This window comes from Erithacus rubecula, assembly GCF_903797595.1.
Source record: "Erithacus rubecula genome assembly, chromosome: 14".
Taxonomy (NCBI): Eukaryota; Metazoa; Chordata; class Aves; order Passeriformes; family Muscicapidae; genus Erithacus; species Erithacus rubecula.
This window is the reverse complement of record NC_136666.1, coordinates 3512165-3536629: the sequence shown is the minus strand read 5'-3', so window position 1 is coordinate 3536629 and position 24465 is coordinate 3512165. Positions and strand designations below refer to the sequence as shown.

Genomic DNA, 24465 nt, shown 5'->3' with positions numbered 1-24465 from the left:
ATGATTTGACTATTACAAAGCTTTTGTTCTGGATTGACAGGGGGGAAAATACTGTGTTTTTATATTTGCTTGGGTAGCATTTTCCAGTCGATTTTCTCAAGGCAGTTGGGAATATGTTGATTTAGTCTTCAGGGATCTCTTTGCATTTTAGTCTCGTTCTACAGAATAAATCTGATACACCAGTCACTTGCTGCTTGTAGTACCTGATGTAAATCACCTCGCTCCCAATATACTCGATATCGTATCTCTTCCCTCAAGAAGTATCATTAATTTTAAATTGCTTTTACATGTATGGTACTCATTTACTTGTTGGAAGCCTTTGGAGACTCCTGGGGGTGCTGAGTCTTTTCTGCACTGATGAACTGCCTTGCTTCATTTTCTGCTCTGTGTGTTGATTTGGCTGGGGTTTGTTGTGTGTCCCCCAGACTTCTGACTGCATCACACAGGACCTTATACCCAGCTTTTGCCAGGCTTAAAGGTGTCCAGTATTTTTAAAAGAAGTAGCTTAGTGAAAGTAAGTTCAGCAACCAGTTGTCCTATATACAGCCAGGATTAATTAATCATGGAAATATCCCCTCTTCCTGCTAATTTTAAGCCCTCATTGTGAAAGATTTCAAACAGCAAAGAACATTTGCATCAGAACTTGGAAGTGTTTTTGGAATTGATTTGAAAGCAGTTTTGTTTTTCATTTCCTTAATCTGTAAGGTTGTTTATTTTCCTCGCCTCTCCTGCTCTGGGTTTTTTCCCCCTTTGGTCACTGTTCCTCAGTCAGGTGTTTGTGAGGCTGTCGTGCATTGCCAGGCGTTCCAAGTATGCCGTGCATCCCTGCACTGCCATATTAACACTTGCTAGAGCCCCGAGCCTGCTCTCATGGAATTTTGGCTCTGTGAGGCTCCAGTCCCTCGTTACATACACAAACCTGTCCTTCTGCAAGTGCCTCCCTGCTCTCCAGAGAGCGAGCGCCAGGCGCGGGAGGAGCTCCGGTGACTTGGCAAAGCAGAAAGGAAGATTCCGAGCGAGGCGATGAAATTCCTGTCTGTGAGTGCGTGAAGGACCCATCATCCAGAAGGAAGGAAGTTATTTAGGCCCCGAGGCGATTTTGGCACCAGCCCAAGCGGATGTGCACGGGCCATGGGGAACTGAGACTGAGCACTGGAATCCCGAGACTTTCTCCCTGTCACAGGGGAAGGTTCTGTAACTTCATTAATGCTTTTAGGAATGAGCACTTCTGACACCGTGACTTCCTGGCAGAAAGGGAGGAAATGAAAGAAGGGGCTGGATGATTCAGGATGTCCTGCTTTGCATTTGTGTCCTGTCCTCTGTCTTCATCCTTATTTGGTGATGGGAGCTCATTGACTGGAGCAAGGGAAAGCTTCCCGCACATGGTGTGGGGCTTTAAGAGAGTTATACAGGAGGCCTGGGTCTCATATGCAAGATTATTTTCTCTTTTTCCCTTTCTTTTTCTCTTTTTTACCCCTTTTTTATTTTTCCTGGCAAAGTAGTATAAAGAGGAGTAAGTGCACTTAGAATTTAAATACATGTATCCCAAATACTCAAATGAAAATTTCACAATGTTTCTCTCCAACAGCAGATTTTGTTACTCGTAGCAATTACTTAACCACAACATCCTGTAGGAATTTTTCTCAAGCGCCTTCCCAATCCCTGGCTCTGACAATAGAGACAATTTCATGAAAGGTTTTCCTGTGCCCTGAGCTTCACTTCTGTTTTTGACACTTCCCGCAGAGTCGCGGTTGCAGGGCAAGGGCTGAACCTTTCTGCTGCTGGGAGCTGCCTCAGCTCCTCAGGCTGAAACCAACATGACACTGCCCAGCTGTAGATTTAATTTCATTTTTTGGAGCTGCACAGATATAATTGTGCAAAGCTTCTGCAGAGAAAGGGAAAAAAACCGAGCAAACCTGAATGAAAATTAATGGAAGGAAAACTGTTCAGACTGAACGTTCTGCGGTAGTTTAGTGTCTTAATAGCCAAAAGAAACAAGAACAAATCTCCAATTTATGGATTTACATTCCTTTCAAACTTTTGACTCCCTGTTGCTTTGAATATCTGACAGTTTTCACCCAATTTTTGTTTCTCTAAAGCCAACCCAGCCTCAGAACATGAAGTAGGAAAAAAAAAATTAGGTTTTACGATAATGCAACAAACAGAATAAGTTTTTGGTTCACATGAAAAGAAAGGTACTTCATGAAGTTCTTTAATTTCATCTTTAAAATAAAAAAATAAAAAAAAGTCAGAGAGAAGAGTCAAACTAACTACTCGTTTTTACCTTGTCTCAGTAAATCCAAACAAGTTTCTCACATCTGGTGTTAAAACATAAACCTTCCAGAAGTGCCTGAGATTTGATTAAATACAAAAATGAAAACAATTATTTTTAAAAACTGAGTGCCAATGAATTTGTGAGCTTTGACACGATGGGATTGAAGTGGTTTTTTTTTTTCTTTTCAAAATATAACTGTGTATGTGTTTTAGCAACAACTGGTGTCTTCCAAATCAAGCCTGAGCTGTGACCTCTGCAAATCTCAGATGTAAAGTATCAGCTACAATAGGAGATTTGTGTTTAATTAGATAAAAAATGAGAGCAAAAAAAGAGTAGACAACAGAATTTGCATCTTCTCTGATGCGCTGAAAAGAAATGGGCCCTTGAGAGGGATTTAACATGCTGCTCATAGGTCTTTACCACCTTAGGAACTGTATTTCTTTTTTAAAAGCAAACTGTGAGTAGAACCAAGTCATCAGGCACAATGTTGCTTTTTGGTGTTTTCTCCTTTTAGAGCCTTAATTGTAGTGAGTCTGTGCCTTAGAACTGTTTAAGCCAGAGAGTAATTTTGTAAAAATGGGTGACTGCGAATTCCAGTCATAGTTTGAGTACTAATTAATCAGCCCTTTCTTGTTGCTGCTGTTTATTCTGGTTAAATTGCATTTAAGGAAGTTCCTGAATGGCTGGTGCAACTCCCTCTGTTTGCTTGGCAAAGAAAAATGTGGGGATGGTGCAGAATGGTTTGCACTTCAAAATATATTACAATTTTCAAAGTAAAAATTTGCATTCTTATTGTGCTTCCTTTTTCAGTATCTTTCTCAAGTGAGCTTCAGTTTGGGTTTTTGAGGAATAGAAGGGCAGGCTGTGTCCCATCCCAGGGATGGGGTTGTGGGGCTTTGGGTTTTTGAGCTTTTGAGTTTCTACTGTGGAGCCTGTTCCAAGAGGATTTGTCCTTCTTGCAGTAGGTTTTTTTATCAGTTTTATTAGATGTGAGATTAGATAAAAGGAAAGGAAGATTTTCACAGAGTTCTTCACTTTCATGCTTGCAGAGTCATTTCTGCCTTTGCTTCAGGGGGGATTTTTTATTTGTGGGTTTTTTTTTTCCTTTGGAGTTCCTTGGGCTTCAGGGGAGCTTTTTTTTTTTGCCTGTGTGCAGTGTTCTGGAAGATTAGACCCTGGAATTTTATGACTGATCTGGTTGGATTGTAGTTGCATTCAATATGCATGTAGAACTACTGCAAGCTTGTAAATATATAAAAAAAAAAAAATTAAAAAAAAAAAAAAGGCAAGAAAAAAAAGGAGAGAAATTTTTCTTTAATCCCCTACTAATGAAGGATTAATCAAGCTTCCAAATACATGTGATATGAAAGAGTGCATTTTAAATTAAAATATACTCATGCACAACTTTCTCTTTTAATGTGTTTGAATCTGGCATAGTCCTTCACTGAATTAGAAATACCATTTTAATGTTACTTAAGCACACTAATAGAGCATGTGATCTGTTATAATAAAATAATGAAAAGTCAGAGCCTGCAGCACCTCACGGACTTGTGCTGAAAAGAATTATGACTAAGTGTACACCACTAGCACAGAAATTAATGCAAGGGGCACATTGACCTGTGCAGCTCTTGCTGGCTGTGGGCAGCTTTTTGTTGACAATTATGGGTGTAGGAAAGATTTTAAGATATTTAATACTGTCTTGTTATGTTCTGACAGTCAGATTTAAACATAATGATGGTAATGGAGGAATACTTTATTTTGTGTGAGATGTCTTTTTCTCCCATAAGCTTAAATTGGTTTAGGAGAGTTAAAAACTGGGTGTAAAAATAAACATTGCTGAGGAAATGTGAGGAAGATAAGTGGTGAAGGAAGTGCAGCTGTGCTGATGGATCCAGCTGCTTTTCTTGTCCTTTACCCTGAGTCTGCAGACAGTCACTGAGGTGTGATTTCACAACACAGCTTGTGCAAGATCCTGCTCCTTCTGCACAAGTCTCTCCTCTCCTGCCTGTGCCTGTGTCTGGCTGAGAACTCAGCACCCACCAGAGGAACCCTGAGGAGTTTTCAGAGCTCTGTCCACCAGCACTGGGCTAGCCACAGGGTCAGCTTAGCCAGGAAGATAATCCCACTGAAAACATGCAGTGTTTTTAGTTAATTTATTAATGCGTTACTTGGGTTACATGCAGTATTTTTAGTTAATTTATTAATGGGTTACTTGGGAGTGAGTGGCTTGGGAAAGAATGAGACCAGCACCTCCTGCCTTGGCAAGGTCAAGTGACAGAGCACAGGGAGGTGCTGGAATTCAGAAATTGCAGCAGTTCCTGAGTAGCACATATTTGATTTGGGTAGTCCCAGGTCTCTGTCTCAAGAGGAACAAATCACCTGCAAGACCTTCCAGTGTTATCTCACAGCCAAAAAAGGGATTGAGAGGGTGAGGATAAACCCAACTATTTATTGGTATAACAACAGTGCTGCTGCTGTTAACCTGGAAAAAGGGGTTTTGTGTTTGCACTAACTTGAAAAAACCCAAACATGAAAACTGTGGGGAATTTACCTGAGGCAGGAAATGCACCAGCCAGTTTTTATTTCACTGTATACAGGTGAAACATTCTGAAATGAGCTGAGGAAGGAATTTTCTATGAGGTCTGATAAACCTTTCCATCTCACCTTTAGGTAGTTTGTTCCTTTTCAATTACTAAGTAATGAATTTTCCAGTAAAAAAGCTCCTCCCCCTTTTTGCTTGTGTTACCTTTTTTACAGCTGCATTTGTTCTCCCACCATTGCCCTGGGGCTTGACTGGGCTGTGCAAAATGTGCAAATTCCACTGCCAAAACACAAGAATGTCTCTTGGAGGAAGAAATGTTTGCTGGCAAAACTGAATTTTGGGGGAATTTTTGGGGAATCATGTTCTTTTTTCTAAAGTCTTTCTAATTTTCTTTATTTTATTTTTGAGGAAGCAGTGGGTTTGGTTTTTTTTTTTCTAATCACTAGAAATTAGGAATCAGATTACTCCTGCTTTGACATGTGCTCAGTGCTCTCAGACAAAATTGGGGTTACACTTTGGAACAGGGCTGGGAAAGGCTCATTCAGTGCCCAGCATCTCTTGGCAAATGTCTGTGGAGGTGCCTTTGTCATCCTGAGTCCTGTGTGAGCAGGAGGAAGGTGAATTCCAGCAGAACTTCTCCCTGCTGGTGGCTCAGGATGGGATCTCCACCTGGATCCAGGAAGCATCAAGTGCAATCCACACCAGGGGATGCAAAAGGAGCAGATTATTTCACTTTGCATCCTGAGCAACAGGATGGAGATATTCCAACAGTGTGGGATGGTTTGGATGAACAAGAATCTTCTTAAAAACCTTCTTATGGGTTTTTATAACAAACCCTTGAAACTTCCTGGCAACTCTTCTCCCTTTCTTGCAGGGTTTTGTACAACTCAGCATTGTTCTGTGCTTTTCCAGAACTTTTTTTTTTTTTTTTTTTTTTAGTGTGGTGGGAAGATGAGTCAGCAGATTGCAGAGCACATTCTTTTTGGGGAAAAAAATGTTCTTTTTGGATACAGATATGTGAATATTTCTGTATGTATTGGTACACTCAGTTCATATATTAAGTTATTAATTTCTTTTTCTAAATGGCCATGCTGACAAATGTTCAGTGTTATGCAATCCACCCATTTGAAATACAGGCAAACCTTCCATCCCTGGCTTTCTCAGGATCCCAGTTATGGGTTTTTGTCTGTTTTCAGACAGTTTCTGGCAGTTTCTTTTCCTGTCACTGTGGCTCTGGATGGAGTTTGCCCTGCTCTGCTCCAGGCTCAGCCCTTGCACAGAGGAGTCTCAGCTCTGTTCAGGGGCCTTGGAAACTGATCCTGTAACTTCATCTCTTTTATTATTGTAGTGTCCCTCAAAGGCTGTGTAGCTACCACATGGGAGAGTTGGGAAGATACTGTTACTGTAACTACTGCTGTGTTCATCCTTTGTTTTTGTCATTATACTTAACTGGTACTTAGAGACATAAAACAATGGAAATGCAGGCCTCGGGTAAATAATGTGTCAGCTGATGATCAGAATTTATAATTGTGTATATTCTCTGTGTTGTGCTTTAAATATGCAATCAATAAGTTCACTCTTCTGTCCATAAGGAAATTTTCATTGCCCTGTAGGTCCTTTGTTCTGATAATGTGTAGTGTTGGCTGGGAGAAATCAGTGGAGCACAGACTGAAAGGGAGATAGAGAGCTTGGACTTCTGGTTCTGTAGAATTTCTTAACTTGAGATTACAAAGTTGATTTAGAGCAATTTTTGGATGCAATGGTACACTAAGTCCTGAGGAAGCCTCTTAACTCAGAAAAACCCCAAACTCCCTCTCTGTGGCATTGTTTAGCTCAATATGCCAAAGGGGTGCCTGAGCCTTGCTGGCAGCTCCTGCTGCCACTCAGGATAAGGGGCTGGAACACCAAGAGATGGGAAGAGCTGCAAAAAATCTGGAATCTCTGTGCCCCTGCTGGCTTTTCTGCCTGGTGAGCTCTGCCTTTGGCTTAGTGAGGAAAATGCAATGTTTAATGGGATGGGGGTAAAGAGAAAGAAGAGGAGGCTTAAAGCAAAGATTCCCCCCAACAGCTCAGCCCAGAGGGAGTTTTGGAAGTTCAACTCTCCAGCTGGTTGGAGACTCAACAGGAGATTTGAAGTTGTGTTGTCTGTTTTCTTCTTTAAAACTCATGCCTTTCAGCCTTAGAAAAATGACAATTTACATTGAATTAGGATAGCAGGATACTCTTTTGGACAGAGCAATGCTTTTCTAATACTTTTGTTTTGCATGCTTTTTACTGAGAAATATATTTTAATCAAATGTCTGCCTCTTACCGGATTTTTTTTTTCTGGCAGTATTAAACTTCACTCTATGCCATGCAGTGTCACTGCAATGTGCAAGTGGATGGTATGTTAGATATTGGGGGAAAATTCTTTACTGTGAGGGTGGGGAGGCCCTGGCACAGGAGCTGTGGCTGCCTCTGGGTCCCTGGAAGTGTCCAAGGCCAGGCTGGACAGGACTTGGGGCAGCCTGGGATGGTGGAAGGTGTCCCATGGCAGGGATGGGACAAGATGAGCTTTAAGAAACCAGTCTGTGATGTTCAGGTGATAAATTCACCTAGAAATCCCACCTAAGGACAAGGGAAATTTTCAAAGATCCTCTAACACGTTACAAGGATTGAAAATCAACAAGGGTTGAAAACCAGTGTATTTTCCCAAAACAGTCTCCTTTGCATTTATAGGGAATTTGGATTTTTTTGGAGTTGTTGTTCTGACTGCAAGCTTTATGAGGCTGCACTGCAGTTAGCCCAGACAGACACCTGTGCTCTAAGCTGGGAGACTTCTGGAATTACATTTATCTTCCATGTTATTCTGTGAACTGCTCTTTGTTAAAGGAAAAGTTTAATAAGAATTTGTCTTGTTGCCCAGGTTTGGCAGAGTCACACAACATAGTAGTCTGTCTTCTCAAAACCACAGAATGTCTTCATGTTCCTAACACTTAATTTCAGCTCCCTGATTGAGGTTGTTCATGGAAATTATGTAGTGAACTGCCTACTTCCTTCTCCAAATTGACAGTTGTGTGGGCTTGGGGAAAGCATTAATGTCACTGTTCTGGAAAACAACCCCCAAGCTTTGTATCCTCATGCGACAGGAGATCTGAAAGTGAAAGTACTTCTTGATGCTTTCACTCATGCTAATTGTTCAGCTTGCAGCACTGATAGTAATGCCTTTGAACAGATATTTGACAAATTGCTGGTGAAGACTCTCAGATTTTTTTTTTTCTTTTTCCCCTGCTACATTTTTTTTTCTTCTCTCTCTGAAGTAGATTTTAGAGTTGAGTAACAACTTTACTGTAGCCTTTAGGGTTGAGTGTATGATTAACTTAGCACTACCATGAATTAGACAAAAAAGCTCCCAGGGATTTGGAGTACTAGTATTAATTAAGGACTTATTTTTTGGTTTTTGTTATACCATTATGTGCTAGCAGACTAAAAGCAGCATTTCTCTTCCTGTTCCTGCTTCCAGGAGAACAAGTGTATTCTAAAATGCATCTCCTCCAGGAGTGCTTTCCTCAATGCTTAGATGTCCAAAAAAAAACAGGAACTGAGAATCTCCCTTTGCCTACTGTCCATCTCTGGGTGCTGAATGCTCTCTCTGCACAATCTGTGACTCCTCCCTGCCCAACCTGCACGTAGGAAATTTAGGTTTGCTCCTTGTCCCCAGCTCACTGCTCTGTCCCTGCAGTGCCCAGCTGTGTGTGGTGTGCACACCTTTAGTGTGCATAAATCATGGGGGGCTGGATGTTCAAAAAGAAAATCTGAAAAAAATCTCCAGCCAGCCCCTAAAGGAAAAGTGGGATGGGCTCAGAAAGTGCCCTGGTGATGGGATGGTGTTTGTGATACACCTTGTCTGCCCAGGGGTTTGGATAGGACCATGTGTGTGTCTGGGAAACAAGAACAGGATTCTTTTAACCAAGCATCCATTTTTGGCCCTTGGCATAAGGAGGGGGACTGGTGGAGGTGAGGATTTAAAGATCCCAGATGAGCTTGCCCAGGGTGAGGAGTCCCTGAGTATGAAAAGCTCCCTCATTCCCATGTTGTGAAAGGTTGGAAAATCTTCCTCACCTGCACAAGGTGGCAGCAGCAGAAGGGCTGGATGGTTCCCCTGGGGTCTCAGATGGACAGGGACAGAGATGAGGTTCCTCCATCAGGGGTCATTGTTTGGGGAAGGTGGGCTGTGTCTGAGTTCTTTCTGCATTCTTTTTGAGCTTGGGAGTCACAGAAGTGCCACGTGGCCAGAGGGATGCTGCACTGTCAGAACACTTCCTTGAGCACAGAAAGGAAGAAACAATGTGAGTTAATAGGAAAGATCCTTCCTGATCAAATGTGGGTGGAGAGAATTCCTCCTTTAGGGCACCTGGTACTTTGTGCTGCTCTTGGAGGAGAGGAAGAAACAACCAGTTCCCCCAAAACTTGTCCTGAGTGTGTATTTTTTAAATTTTCCTTTTAGTCAGAAAGAGGGAGATCTGTCAGTCCCTGTGCAGCCTCTGCACTGAGTGCAGGTGCTGTCTGCTGGCTGGGCAGGCTGTTTGTCCCTCTGCCAGCTGAGTAGGAAGGTGTTCACTGCTGGTGTTCTGTGGGATTCCTCTGTTTCTTTAACCAGTGGAGGAAGCAGCACTGACCTCCCCATGGCTTCATCCCAAGGATCACCCTGTGAGAGCTGGATCCCATCCCTGGTGCAGTTTAGTGTGTGCTTGGCTTTCCCACTGCTAGCAATAAATGAAATGATAAGCTAGTGCTTTAGATTAGTGCTTGGCACCGTGGAGCCCTGGGCTGATTTGATGATTTCCTGCTTTGATGGATCCCTGGCAAAGCCATGGTGCCTTGACAGGGAAAAACACAACTCCAAGACTGCAGCAGGTAATGGTGATGAATTTTAATAGGAATCTTTGTCTCTGAATAAAAGTTTTATATAAGATTAAGTAACTACCAGTGCTCCTGGAGGCAGACAGTTGCACAGTAGCATGTTGCTGTTTTAGCTGCCAAAGTTCCTGAACATTTTTGTGGTGCCTGGTGATGAATTGTCTGAAGTATTCCCTCTTCTGTTTTCTGTATGTTCAGATTTCATTAAATTTGTAAAGCTTCCTATGTAATGATGTATTTTTCCACCTGTTTCTCTGTGCTTTGCAATTTGCTGTGATGCTTTTAGCTGGGGAGGGTCCAGTAACATTCCCAGCTACCAGTCAGGGGAATATTCTTACAGTAGTTGGAGTTAAAAACTGCAACTTCCAAAGTTCTAGAAATAAACTGAGTAGGTTATACCACCAATTTTGATGACAAAAATACACCTTCTATTTACCTATCTGCATTTTAAATTGATTAATGTGCAGTCTTTCAAGCAAAGGACCAGAATGAAAAAAATTCGGTTCTTTCTTAATGCCTGACCTTCAATTATTATAGTTCTATTCTTATCATAAAACTAACTGGAAATGTGGGTAGTTACACTCTGAATAGTGATTCTGGCAATGCATTTGTTAGGCTCATATATTTCAGATTAATTCACTTTACAGTTAGAGAATTGGCCCTGAAAATCTGAGAACTTCATTGCTCATCACTAAAAGTAATGAAGGTTTTACCATGAGAGCTCAAAACATTCTGGTGATTTTACTGGTAGCCACACTTGGTGGAGAAACCTGAGGTGCTGCAATTCATGAGATCAATCCTTTCCCATCTGTGAGAGCCTTTGGAATCTCCTGACTTGCATTCAAGCAGAGACCCCTGCAAAAATTCATAGTTTCAAGTTAGGAAACGCCTGTTTTAGGTGAATGCCAAGTTTATTTAGATTGAACCAGGCAACTTATTAAAAAAAAAAAAGGTTTATCCAGACAAATATTAGACTAAATAGATGTGCTAAGTGCTATCCTAGCAATTTTTTTTGTTCCTAAAGCATCAGCACGACAGTTGTTTGTTCCATCACACCAGCAGTCTGTCTGCTCCAAGTCATGTGCTCAAGCATCTCTGTGTTGTCTCCAAAGCCAAAAACCCCCTCCTGCCTGAGAGAAAAACTGAATAGTTGTTTTCTTCAAAGCACAGCAAGGAAAGCCTTGTTGCATCCTGTTTCTGTGTCTCTGGTTTGTTGGTTTTTTTAAAATTTCAAATGGACAGCCCTGCCTTGTTCAGTAATCCTTAAAATGACAGCAAGATTCTTCTCAGAGTTTGTAAATGATAATGAAAATTCAAGTTCTGTCTTCTCACAACAGTAATTTTCCAGGATAAAACATGGACTTTGTGTCCTGTTGCTCTGGAGTTTATTGCAGGAAAGTAAAGGATGCTTAACTTTGCCTCAGCTTTTCTCTTGTGCTCAAGGTGTGAGAAAAGCTGGTTCAGGCATATTCTGGGAAAGACACACCTCACCTTGACTTCAGCCTGGAATTTGTTTGCTTCACTGGGTGCACTTGATAGGGGAAAAATAATCCAGTGATTAATCATTCAGTTTTACATCTTTGAATTAAAACAAATGTGTTTCTTTCTTCATGATTCATCTTTACAACAGAGCCAGTAAAACAGATGAACTTGGGTGTTCTTGTAAGCCACGTTTATCTACATGGGGGATTTTTCAGTGGGGATACTCCAGGATTATTAGTGTGTGATTATACAGGTATAAAACATGGTATGAGGACAGAAATGATGTTTCTCTTTAAAAGATAACATAAAAAATGTTTTGGTGCAGACACTTCATTTTTAAGGTAAGATAGAGACAGTTGTGGTAGCAGCCATGCATCCTCTCAGCTCCTCACTTAGATGTGAGGATGTCCCTTTGTACAATGTGTTTTCAAAGTGAACATTTTATGAAGTCATGAATAGAAATAGTTTTGATTATTGGTGAAATTTAGGTTTTTTTAATGGAAAGTAGTCTTCCTCAAATTCTTCATCCTAGCAAGACTCTATTCAATGGCAACATTGCATTAAATTTGGTGAAGCAAACAGGTATTTGCTGTTAAATATTTACTCTTGCAGCAACTTATTGTTGCAGTTGGAAGCAGGAAATTTTAAAGGAGGCTTTAAGTTGTCATATTGGAATGAAGTGTTTCCATAGGAACTGAAGTTGTTAAAGTGTTCCTGAAAAACTGAACTTGTGTCTGTAGTTCCAAACTTAACTCCTTTATAAAGTTTTGGGTTTTTTGTTGATTGAAGATGTTAGAATGAGGTTTCCAGCAGATGTGTCCTTAAACAAAATTAAAAATAAACTTAAAAACTTTCCCATTTCCAGTGACTGTGTTTTGAATGTGTGTTTGGTTGGGCTTGATGAGTTTTTACTGATACCTAAATAAGAAACTTCTGAATGAATTATTGGTTATACAGTCCTGTGCAAATCAGTCAATAAAACATTTAGGCAAACTCTGTAGGAAATTACAACACAACCTTGAAAACACACAACTAAAAATAGCATGGAGTGCTGTGCTGTGATTCAGGAGCTCCCTCAGAGCAGAAATGCAGAGTCATGAAGCCACTCCTGGAGGTGGAGAAACTCAACATGGATTTGGGCAGGACCTCACAGATGGGGAAGATGGTATTGTGTGTTTGTCACTGTTTTATCTGGGATAAAACACAGTTTACTGAAATCAGAGTTCAATAGCACATCCCATGGGTGTGACTGTGCAGGTTGGGTCCTTCTAAATAACAATGCAGGTGCAAGAATGGAGTGATTGAAGTCTGACCTCTGCTCCCTCACTCTTCCCTTCACAGCACTGCTCAATCCTGTGCTTTTTTCTTGTGCAGGACAAATTTGGAAGCACTTCAGAAGAAGCTGGAGGAGCTGGAGCTGGATGAGCAGCAGAGAAAGCGCCTGGAAGCATTCCTCACCCAGAAACAGAAGGTTGGGGAGCTGAAGGATGATGACTTTGAGAAGATCAGTGAGCTGGGAGCAGGGAATGGTGGTGTGGTCTTCAAAGTGTCCCACAAACCCTCTGGCCTCATCATGGCAAGAAAGGTGAGGGGGTCAGAAAGAGCAGCTTGGGGATGGTGTTTATAGAGGATGTTGTCTCTGAAATGCAGTGACTTTATTTAGAGAAATAACACAATAATTACTATTTAATGCCAGCTTTCAGAAAAGGGGTGTGTTTCCAAAAGTAGGAAAGGTTGCACTTCCTCATCCTACATGAGCTTCCCAGTTTTTGAGAAATAGTATGTTAGTAATGAAAGGATTGGCATTTGTTCCTCCTTTTCTCCACTCACTCAGGAGTAGGAGATCTAAAAAGTTGCTGGAAGTTACCAATTCAACAAAATATTGGCAATATTCTGTTTTCTGGGCAGTAAGTTTAGAGGAATGGAAAAGGTATGACCTGTCTTAAGAGCTTCCTTCACAGGCACACACCAGAAAAGGGCCTCTGGATGAGACTGAAGGGGAAAAGAACTCCAGAAAATGGGAATGAGGGAGTGCATTGGAGTTCAGTAGCATCTCTTCTGTAGTTCCATCCTGGGATACAGTTTCTGTGCAGGAAGGGATTAATCCTGTGAGTGTTTTTCATGCTTTAGTACCTGAAGCAGTTGTGACCTAGTTTGCAAGAGAACTGAGATTTATTTTTTTTTTAAACTGAGATAGCTGGGTGGTTTAAATCTCATTTTGTTTATGTGAGAAGGTTTCACTTCCTGCCAATATCCCTGGGAACTGAACACTCATCCCAGCTCCCATTGTTTTACTACACTGGGAACTTCCCTTTTTTTGATTGAGAAGTTGAACACTTCAGGTGTTTCTTTTTAAGAGGGGGTCAGCATCATCTTCAGCAGAACTAAAGGAAAATATGCATGTGCTAAGAATAAACTATGCTGAGGATACTGGCAGTCTGGGGAGAAGTAAAGGAAAATGTCTAATTCTGAGATGTGAGAATTACAAAATGCACAAGTCACTGAGGTTTTCTTGAGCTAAATCAATTTAATTGATTTTTGTTTTTTCACCTGCTGTGGGTTTAACAGGAAATTTTGACCCAATTCATTAATATTTGATGCAGCTGAGATGTTTGCTGAATTGCCATTATTCTTCCATTTATTAACCAAAATTTCATTTCCATAATCTTTCCTTTAACATAAGGAACACACTTGTATTGTATGGGATAAACAGTCTGTTGGGGAGTTTTTAATTGGAGGTTCAGCTCATTCTTTCCACTATTGCTTTACAAACACCTGAACAGATATTTTCCAGCAGCTGCCTCCGAGTCAGTGCATCTTTGACACATTTCCATAAGGAAATGTGCTGGAACAAAAACTTTCTGCTGGAGAAGTATTTGGTGAAAAGAGGATGGAATTCCTGCCTTTTCATGGTGTGTTGTAGTGTTTTTAGGAAAACAAGGGTGGATTATTTTACAGTTAAATTGTAGAATAATTCAGGTTGGAAAAGGCCCCTGGAGGTCATGAGATGCTCAAAGCAGAGTCAGCTCCGAGATCAGAGCACACTCAGAGCCTGCCAGGTATTGAAAACTTCCCTGAATGGCACAGATCAATGCTGAGGAGTGGATTTTGGTTTATTTAGTGGCTTCTTTTGCAGCTGATCCACCTGGAGATCAAGCCAGCCATCCGCAACCAGATCATCCGGGAGCTGCAGGTGCTGCACGAGTGCAACTCCCCGTACATCGTGGGCTTCTATGGAGCCTTCTACAGCGATGGGGAGATCTCCATCTGCATGGAGCACATGGTGAGTGCTCCTTTTCCATGCTCCTGCTCCAATTATTCCCTGGCAGTTATTCCCTGAGCCCTCCTGCAAGCCCTCAGTGCCACCAGCACCAACGTTCTCTGCTCGACTGAAGGTGTGGTTGGGGTTTGTTCTGCAAATCTGAGGTTGGGATTGATAGGAGATGTTTTGTCCCCTTCTCCAGTGTCTGCCCTGTACAAATGTAGCTTCCCAATTACTTCTCTTTTTTCCTTTTGTTGTATTTCAAAATATTTACCCAGTCCTGCTACTTAAATTCTTGTTCTGATTGGGGTTCAGATTTGCAGAATGGACCAGATCACTGATACTGCAGCTGTGTAGACTGTATTTTTTTCTTATTTATATGAATACATAATTTGTCCCTTTTTAAAATTTTACAGAAAAATGCAAACATGAAGAATAGTGAATAAGCCCAGAGGGATCTTACACAACTTTTTTAATGCCAAAAAAATATTTTTAACCATATTTCATTTTAATACAAAGTACACATTCTTCTCGACATCTGTTTGCCTTTCTCCAGCCATATGGACTCAAAACATGAAAAGTAAATTTTCTGTAATTAAAGGACAGTCAAATTTGTTGCCTCACTTGGTGGAGGTTTTTAACAACACGAAACACAATAGAGCTGAAGACCTCTTTCTTTTTTCCCCTGAAAAGAGCAGTTTCTTTGGAGAGGAGCTGTATTTTTTTCTGGAAAGTGCATGTGATTGTTTTAATGCTTCTCTGGTCCCTCAGAATTTTTAGAAGGAATCGATGGTTGCTTAGGAACGAGCGCTCACGATCCGAGTTTCAGGCATGGGAGAGCTGAGGGGAAGGTGTGCACCCTCCAAAACACAAATTCCTGCTGGCAATCTCAAAGTTGAGCTCTCAGAATTGGAAGGAAGAGTGAAAAATAGGAAAGGAGGTGTTAAAAACCCACTGTTTGGGATTGTTAAATGTCACAGGGGTGCACAGCTGTGTGTTACCCCATTCCAGAGGAGAGCTGGGGATCCAGGAGATCACGTGGAGAAATAAAAGATCTAAAGAGTCTCCATTGATTTGTCAGTGAGAAAATCACCAGCAGCAGTTAGGGCTTGGAGGTTCCTAAGCAGGGAATAATATATCTGACAGGGAATGTTGTGTGTGACAGGAAACCTTTTCAATTTAAGAGAAGGCAGGGTGAAATCAGTGCTGAATCTGCTCCAAGCCACACTGGATACAACATTTTACACACACAACAACTGATCAACAAGCTGTGAAATCCAAAGAGAGGTGGATTATTTCAATTATAGTCTTAATTTAGCATTAAGCTTAATGCAGATCATTGGTAGAAATTTTTGGTCTCCTTTTGGATAAAAGATTGGATGAAAATCTCCATTGTGGTCTTTTTTTCAGTTGTTATCACTCAGAAATCTTATTTTTAGCAGTGGGTTACAAAACCTAAGTAGGATTAGGAACAAAAAGTTGGAGGTGGAAGAGGAATCGCACTTGAGTGTTTGATATTTTTAGGTACCTAAATTCAAGATCAATGCCTAACTTTGCTTAGCAGCAGGTATTTTACAGGCAAAAGGGTTGGAGGCAGCTCCTGCAAGACACTGAAGGCTGCAGCCAACACGAGGCAGCTGAATTTTGTTCAGCCTTGTCCAGGATCAGAGCTGGTCCTCAGGGAAGGGGAAAAAAAGGGTTTTTTTCTGTAACAAAGTTATGATTAATACACCAGTGTCTCAGCAGAGACAGCTGTCCAGAAATTCAGACTGGTTTAAAGAGATTTCTAGAGATATTTTTTTTCTGCTGGTGTATTTTTAATCAAGTGTGGAGTATGTGGGTGTGTTTTTTACAAAAATACGTGGTCAGATAAGTATTTATATACTTCCCCTCTCATAAGAGTTGTAGATTTTAGTCTTCAAATAATAAACCTTTGTGTTGCAGTTTTTTTGCTTTCACCATGTGTATATGTTGATGAAAACTTCCAAAGGGGAGGCTAAGGCAGAGGGCAATGAATTACTCCACTTGGATCTTTATGTCAAGTATTGTGAGTTATCCAGTGCTGATCCAGACAACAGGATATGGTTTTAAATTTGAAAAATAACTTTTCAGTTTCTTCTTTGATTGTATATTCTCTGCTCCATAGAATCCAGACCTTATGCACAAGTCTATTGTTGAATCAGTTGCTAAAAATAAACAGCATTTTTCCCAGTTTTCTTTTTGAAAAGCTCTTAGCAACAGTGGATATATTTGCCTTTGCTGGGGGTGTGTGTGCATGCAGGCAGTTTATTTAATCTAATAAACAAGGCCATGGCTTACCAGGGAACCTTCAAAACATTTTCTCCCTATTCTGGTTCTTTCTGTGCCAAACCAACCTTTCCATCCTTGGAAGGGTGACCCTGGACCTGCAGAACTGACAGAGGCAGCTCCTCCTGAGCAGGATCTGCTCTGGGAGAGGAGTGGGGCAGGGATTTGGGTTCTCTCATGATCCTGGGGTGCAGTGGCACAGATTCCCAGAGCAGCTGTGGCTGCCCCTGGATCCCTGCAATGTCCAGGCCAGGCTGGGCAGGGTTGGAGCACCCTGGGGCAATGGAAGCTGTCCCAGCCACATCATTCTGGGATTTTCAAGCAGAAAACTCTTCCACTATTATGAGTTTTCAGCCTCATAATCAGGATCAATGATTTTTTTTTCTTTCTGTCTTTGGATTATTGTGGATGGCTGTGACAAGAAAAAAATGCATTTGGCTGAAAAATGACAGAAACCTGTGAAGTCCTTCCTGCTTGTTGTCACTGTTTGTGGACAGTGCTTCCTTAAGGAGATCCAAGCCATGGAAATGCTGCTCTGGAAGAGCATTGTGTGCAGTGTTTATTTGAGTGGATGTTGTTAGTGCTCAAATGTTTGTTTAAAATAAACACAAACCCAACTGATTCCTCCTGAGGAGAGATTTATTTGTTTCAGATTTGCACACAACAATGTTAAAGCAAACAAAAGAGCAACTTTATTTTTTTTTTAACAAATTCAGGCTTCAGCTTACATCCCTGCTTAAAATATTTTACAGCAATTTAATTCAAGTTTTGACTATTGAAATATTTGTTTCCAGGATGGTGGCTCCTTGGATCAAGTGCTGAAAAAGGCTGGGAGAATTCCAGAGCAGATCCTGGGCAAAGTTAGCATTGCGGTGAGTGGGGCAGGGAGAGGCAGGGGGTGGGCACTGCCACATCCAGGGATGAGGGACAAGGGCGTATTCCCAGGATCATTCCCAGATTTTTCAGTGTGTTTTCTTCATTTTTCAGTTTCTTTTCTGAAACATCTTTATACGTGGTCTGTGGGCACTGGGATGAGTAACACATTCTGCTGTGTGTGCTTGGAGTTGCTGCTTTTGGATCAGTTGATGCTTCTGGATGAGAGCTGAATTAACTCTTCCTTATTTTTCAGTATTACCTTTTCCTCTCTATTCTTCAAGCTCTGTATGCAGAGCTTCCAGGAAGGGGTTGAATTTGTTTTTTGTTTTTCTAGTCTGAGCTGGAGGTACAAATTAAAACTCAGTGTTGATGGTACTGATTACATTTTGGGATTTCTGTTAAGCTGCATGCATTTGGAATTCTTGTACAGACAAAACATTCAACTCTCTCTTTTGCTTCCTAAATTAATTTCTTTTCCATTTGTCTCTAGGTAATAAAAGGACTCACATATCTGAGAGAAAAGCATAAAATAATGCACAGAGGTAAGATAAAAGTTTATGTTGTAACTTTCCTTGAGTATAGTTTTTATCCACACTAAAATACCTCTTTTTTTCTATGCTTGGTTCTAACCATTGTTCCATGTGACTTTGGTTGAAAGGGTTTTTCTTGGGCAGTGTAAGGCAAACTGTTTGTTTTGAATCCAAATCTCTTACCATGGCTATCAGGTGTCTTCAACTTCTGTCTTCCTGCAGCTTATCTGGGTTTATAATCCATGACTGAACTGCTGTTCTTGCATTTTATGTGCACACAGAACTTGCCTGTGTTTGAGACTGATTGCAATTAAAACCTCTGACCTAAATTTAATTTGGCTGTTCAATAGTCATTGCCATTAAATGTTTTGAAAGAAAGCTACTTTTTTTCCCATCTATCTTATATTCACATGCTGGTTTTTGAGATCTGTCATGCAGAACTGCATCCTTTTCATACTTTAAAACAATTAAAAAACCATGGTGAAGCTGTGTAAAATGAGAGTGTTACTTCTCCAGGGACTTTAGCTACTTTAGAATAAATGTATTGGATTATTTTCTGCTTTTAGTTGCCTTTTAAAAATCCAGCTTCTCCATTAATCTGTTGCATGTTCCATTAAAGAAGAATGACCCTTGGTACAGTAACAAATCCATTATTGCTGCTGTGGGTGTGATGTGAAGGTGGAGCTGGAGCAGCTGCTGGGGAGCTTTGGACCACAGGAAAATATTCACATTATAAAATTTCTGCAGCAGACATTAGTACATGTCTAAATTTACATTCACTGCCCAGACCAAAAGGAGGAATCAGCAATCTCAGCTCCCACAAGCTGTTGTAGGATCACCTTACACATGGAGTTGTGTTTATCACACATCCCTGGTTTGTGGGGTTTTTTCAAACAAATATAGCTCTCTTGTGGAGCAAGGAGGTTGGAGAGAGATTCTAAACATTCTTGGTGACAGTTTCAAAGTCATTTGTCTCTGTTCAGAGCATAAGGACTCCAGGGAAAGAGATCACCTTATTTTAGGGCATCCTGGAAGAGCCACTGCTGCATCCTGTTCTTGAGTCAGCCACAGCAGTGGGTTGTTACTATGTTGGTTACTTGGGTTTTTTTTTTTTCAGGTTGATCTTGCCCAGCTGAGACAGCAGTTTTTATTTCTTTATTTTCAGTTTTACAATCTGTAAATCTGATAAATCCAAAATGAAACCCTCCTGATCTTAAGTGCAGCTTAACCTCATGGTGTTTGCTACTTCAGAGATTGCTCTGCAGATCCATGGACCAACACAAATTCCTCTTCTACATTGCTTCCAATTTTACTGGATTGAGTGTGCCCTGCAGTGTAAAATTCCATGTCCACATTGTGGTTTTTATTTTTCAGCTCAGTTTCCACCCTGTATGCTCTGACAGCAGCAGGAATTTGTGACCTTGTGCACTTCTTGCAGAAGCTGCTCTGTGATCACATCACATCTGTGATGTCTGATAAAGAGGGAGCCAAAATGACATTTTGGGAGTTGATCGTGGCCAGTGCTGGCAGCTAAAAGGAGAATCAGTCAGAACAGTGAGTGGTTTTCTCATCTCTGGACAGCCAGGGTCAAACTTGCAGCTTCTGTCCTTGATGCTGTCCATGGGTCTGTCTGTGCCACAGACTTTGTGCATTATCTGGACACCCCTTAGGAAGGTTGGAGTGCAGGTGAAGCTGCTTCTGGCAATTTTTCCAAACTGCCTCTTCCTTGAATCCCAGCTGAAATAAGCAGTGCTGGTAAAAGCACTTTCCCTGTAACTGTGTCAGCATTATTCTATACACAGCTATAATAATTGGAGATTTCTGTGCTTTGCTTTCTCTGCTGCACTGACAAGGTGAGAACAGCATCTCACATGGGCTGTTTGTTCTCACTCATCCATCCCTGGGGAAAATGTGTGCACTTGCTGGGCTTGTTTTCAGCAGGATTTCTTGGAGTTGTGCTGGGGGGAGAGTGGGTGATTTAAAAATGAAGAGACATCCCTGTTAAATGTGAGAAATAGCAACAAAGGGTCAAAAAATCTGTTCTTAAATCTAAAGACAGCCAGGCTTGTGAAAACTCATTTACAGGAAGAAATTTATTCCACTATGTTTTATTACTTGTGTGGCAATAACAGCAAGTTTGGAATATTTAACCTAACCTGCTTCTGTGTCCTGGACTAACTGAGGAAAAGTGTTCACTTGTCATCCCAGACAGCTCAAGGAAGACATTTTTGGGGCTTATTAGAGCAGGAAGGGAAAATACCTTTTAAATAAAGGAAAACAGTTCTTTTCTAGAGGGTTTGCTCATGTGGAGCACTGTGCTTTGTGTTCTGGTCCTCTCTGAACAGACAGGAATGAAGTCACAAAGTTCAGCTGGTGGGATTCAAGGCAGGCACAGGAAGGGAAGGGGTGAGGAGCACAACTGTGCTGGATATTTTACTAATATCTTCTGTTAAATAAAGGTATTTGTGGTGCTGTCTGGAGTTTTAATCTGCTCTGGAAGGTCTCTTCTTGCAGAGAAGCTGCTTTGTAAGGTTTTGAACCCCAGCTGGAGGCAGCAGGGAAGTGTCACTGGTCTGTTCAGGGGTGCAGTTCCAGAGATTTCCTGTGAGATCCTGCCTTGGGAAGTGGGAATTTATTGGAAGATCCCAGTAATGACACATCAAGACACATCTCTGATCTATGTCCTCACATGTCTGCCCAGGAACTGATAGAGAGTGAATTCTGGGCTGAAGGTGTTATGAAACACCCAGGACCACCTCTCAGAATGAAGTTGTGGAATGAAGCAGAGGAAGGAGCCTCTTACAGAGATTATCAGACATTCTGGAAGCTTCTCTGTGTTACCAGCTCCCTCTGCAGTGCCATAAATCCATCCCCCTGGCAAAGAACTTCTCTAGAATTCTCTTCCTGGCTTCTCTGGGATGGTGTATATAAAATATCTTCCATTTTCTTTAAAACTGAAATGCTTACATAACACATTTTGTGTTCCTTTTGTCTGTTCCTTGCAAGTTCCAGCATACATTTTGCAGGATGCCTTGGCATTCCTGTTCTTCTGGCAATACAAATCTCTGGTTTCCAGAGAAACTGCTCAAGTGCTCAGAGGCTCTGGAGTGAAAATAGAAGAGGTGCTACATTTAGAGGGGTGGAGAGGCAGCAGCCTTCCAAACATCACACTGATCACATGGAATGCCTTGTGTGGAAAATGAAAATACTCCAGGGAGGAGAAGCTTTGTGCAGAAATCTAGGGAGGAGATGGGGTTGCTGTGCTGGACTGAGCTGCAGTGTGGCACTGCCACCTGCAAAACCACTGAGGGGAAAAGGGAAACCTTCAAGAGACCAGAGGGACTCTGAAACTTCAAGATGCTCATAAAGAAAATTTTGTTTGGTGCACTGACAGTGGAATAGTAATGATTTTTTCTTTGTCATTTAATTATGAAGTAATGAACTCTAGAGATGAAAGTGAGGATTGACATCTTTGTTCTGAGTTGAATTTGTAGCTGTGCATTGATGAGCAGCACAAATCTGAGTATCTGTGATTTGTGCAGGCTCTGCTGTGCTTCCAGTTTTGCAGACATTGTTTTTCCCACCTTGCTTTTGCACAGAGCTTTGGGTGCAGATTCCTGTGCAGCTGAGAATCTCTAATTCTGCTCTCTGCTTCCCAGCTCCAGCTGCTTGGGCTTTGGGTTTGGTTGTTTTTTAGCCTCTGCTGGAGTTTTAAACTGGTAGGTGAAGCTCCCAGCCTGGATTCTTCCTTTGCACAATGAGGTGTCCCTGTGGTGGGTGTCCAAGGCTTGCCCAGAGGAGGCAGAGCTTGGTCCAGCTGTGTGCCCAGCAGGCCAGATCCTCTCCCAGGGCTGGGGGATTGAAAGCAGCACACACAAAATATCTGCCTGGATTTTCCATGCACAAATCACACCAGGAAACTGTGCCTGGACACTTTCAGTTGCCTGGAAAGGGATGGGAGGGACAAAAAAACGGAGCCACAATTTCCCAAAGCAGAGAATTATCCAAACTTTGTGTTACTCCTCAAAAGGGAGGTGGGGAGAACAGCTGAAATTGTTTTCTTTTCCCCTCCCCATGGATCTTGCTCAGTGAGGCATAAACCTCCTGCATGGAGATCTTTGTCACATCAGTGTTGTGTTCCCAGGGACATCCCAGCCAAAGGGCAGCTCCTGGAATAGATCTGGGCTTAAAAGTGAAGAGCAAATGAAAATGTGACAGCCTCTAGACTTCTGAGTCTGCTCTAAAGTGAAATTACAATTCTCTTTCTTCAAAACAATTTTCCAGTTCCCTTTTTTTCTGCAGGATTACTCTGCCAATGTGGGCTGTTGGTTGCTTATTTTGATAATGTGTTGGTAATGACCAGCTAAGCAGTGAGATACAGTGAAAAACCTCCTTACAGCTATAGAAGAAACACTGAACACTTGTTCCCTGTACCTTTGCATTCACAAAGAGCTGTTATTAGTTGCTAAGCTACCAGTGACCCTTATTAAATTTCCATTTAGGAAAAGTGATGAATTCAAAATCATGAGGGGGCTCTGTCACAGGAAAAAAAACAACCTCAAATAGTTTTAAATACACATTTTCAATAATAGGAGAACTCTTTTTTCAGAGCTTTAAAAACAAAACAATACAAAAAACCTGAATCTAAACCAACAAAAAAAAACCAAGACCACCACCCCAAAAAACCCCAACAAACCCAAAGCCAGAAAGCAGGAACCCACTCCAGGGAGTGTTTGGCCATAGAATGATTTATGCCTATGTAGATATGAAGGAATGATAGTGTGACTGCTGAAATTAATTGACCTTTGTAAAAGAAATATGTAGGGCCTCTTTATTGATCATTTCTAGGCAAAGTATCATCATTCAGGAGGAGTTATGCTGTTGTACACTTATTTATCTCAAAGGAGACCATTTATCTACAAGGAGGATGTGGATGCCCAAACCTCATATTTAAAAGCTACTAAATAATGTGAAATCAAAAAAACTGACAAGCTTTTTTGCATGTGTAATTTCCAACATTTCTTTTTATTTATTTGTAGTAAATAGGCAGTCTGTGAGATGGACCTGGCAAGGACCCAAATCTCTGATGATTCCCAGAGGAGGGACAGAATTGTGTCACAGAAGGCAAACGAAAGGAGGCACAGGAGAATTCTCACCTTGCATTGTCAGATTTCCTGTTTTATCTCCTAAATCATCCATTCATTTGTTTTTCCAGATGTTAAACCATCCAACATTTTGGTAAACTCCAGAGGTGAAATCAAGCTTTGTGACTTTGGTGTGAGTGGGCAGCTGATAGATTCTATGGCAAACTCCTTTGTTGGCACACGCTCCTACATGTCTGTAAGTACAGATTTAAATCCAGATTCTACAGCTCTGAGTTTGTTAGGCTTGAGTTTTCTCAGTTCTGGTGATCAAACAAGAACCAACTGTTGCTGTTCCTGGTTCAGCTCTTCCTGCATTCCAGGAATATTCTGGTGTCATATCAGACTGTGCGTGTGGCAGGGGAGAAGAACTTGCAGGAAAAACCAAAAACTTGGAATATTTGTAACATTCCAGAAGAGCTGGGGCTGTGTCTACACTGCAGAACCCAGTCAGCCCTTGCCTTTGAGGGCTGTACATGTGCATCTCCCAGAAAAACCCAGTGTTTATGGTTTGTTTTCCTTGGAAAATGTGGTTCTCTTCCCACTCCAGCATTTGCTGGGGTTGCTCTGTAGGATGTGGAACAGCTCCCACATCCCACAGTGGCTGCAGCAACAGGGGAAATCCTGGGAGTGGGCAAGGAATTAATGTGGGGCTGTTTCCAGGGTGTTCTGGGGATGAGGAATACCTTGGAACTTCTTCCCACATGAGCTCTCTGTGGGAATCATCCCCAGCTGATGGCAGAGCAGCTCCTTTATTCTCACTCCCCTTGTTCAGCACACAATTCACTGCTGCACTTGTTCCCAGCTCTGGCTGTGGGATTAAAACTGTGTGGGCTTAGATTTAAAGGGAAAAAGCTTTAGTGCTGCCTCTCTTCAGCAGGAGACCTGGGCTGGCTTTGTGTCACTTTGCCTTGGGGACACACCTGAAATCAGGCTGGGCTTGAAGTTCTCACATCTGGGGACTGTTGCTAATGAGCAAAACCAAATCCACAGCTCCAGCTCCTCCATGCTCCTGCCTTTCCCTGGCTCTTCAGGAGAAGGGATGAGAGCCAAGTGCTGTCTGCCTTCAGTTTTCTTCAATTTGTTGTTTTTACAGGCTGAGAGTTGGTTTTGCTCTTTGGCATCACTGACCAAGCCATGAAGGGGATTTT

The 24465-nt window shown here is 41.6% G+C and overlaps 1 protein-coding gene across 2 annotated transcripts in view; it reads left to right on the top strand.

Moving 5' to 3' along the window:
- Window positions 1–24465, top strand: part of MAP2K1 (mitogen-activated protein kinase kinase 1) — a 32396-nt gene that overhangs the window by 1591 nt on the left and 6340 nt on the right. For both annotated transcript variants that reach the window (XR_013775812.1, XM_079317646.1), the window contains exons 2-6: window positions 12573–12783; window positions 14335–14481; window positions 17562–17639; window positions 18134–18185; window positions 23389–23513. Coding sequence is in view for 1 of the 2 variants with exons in the window: in XM_079317646.1 (XP_079173772.1) it covers window positions 12573–12783; window positions 14335–14481; window positions 17562–17639; window positions 18134–18185; window positions 23389–23513 (613 nt within the window). In the remaining variant the exon portion in view is untranslated. The remainder of the gene's footprint in view (window positions 1–12572; window positions 12784–14334; window positions 14482–17561; window positions 17640–18133; window positions 18186–23388; window positions 23514–24465) is intronic.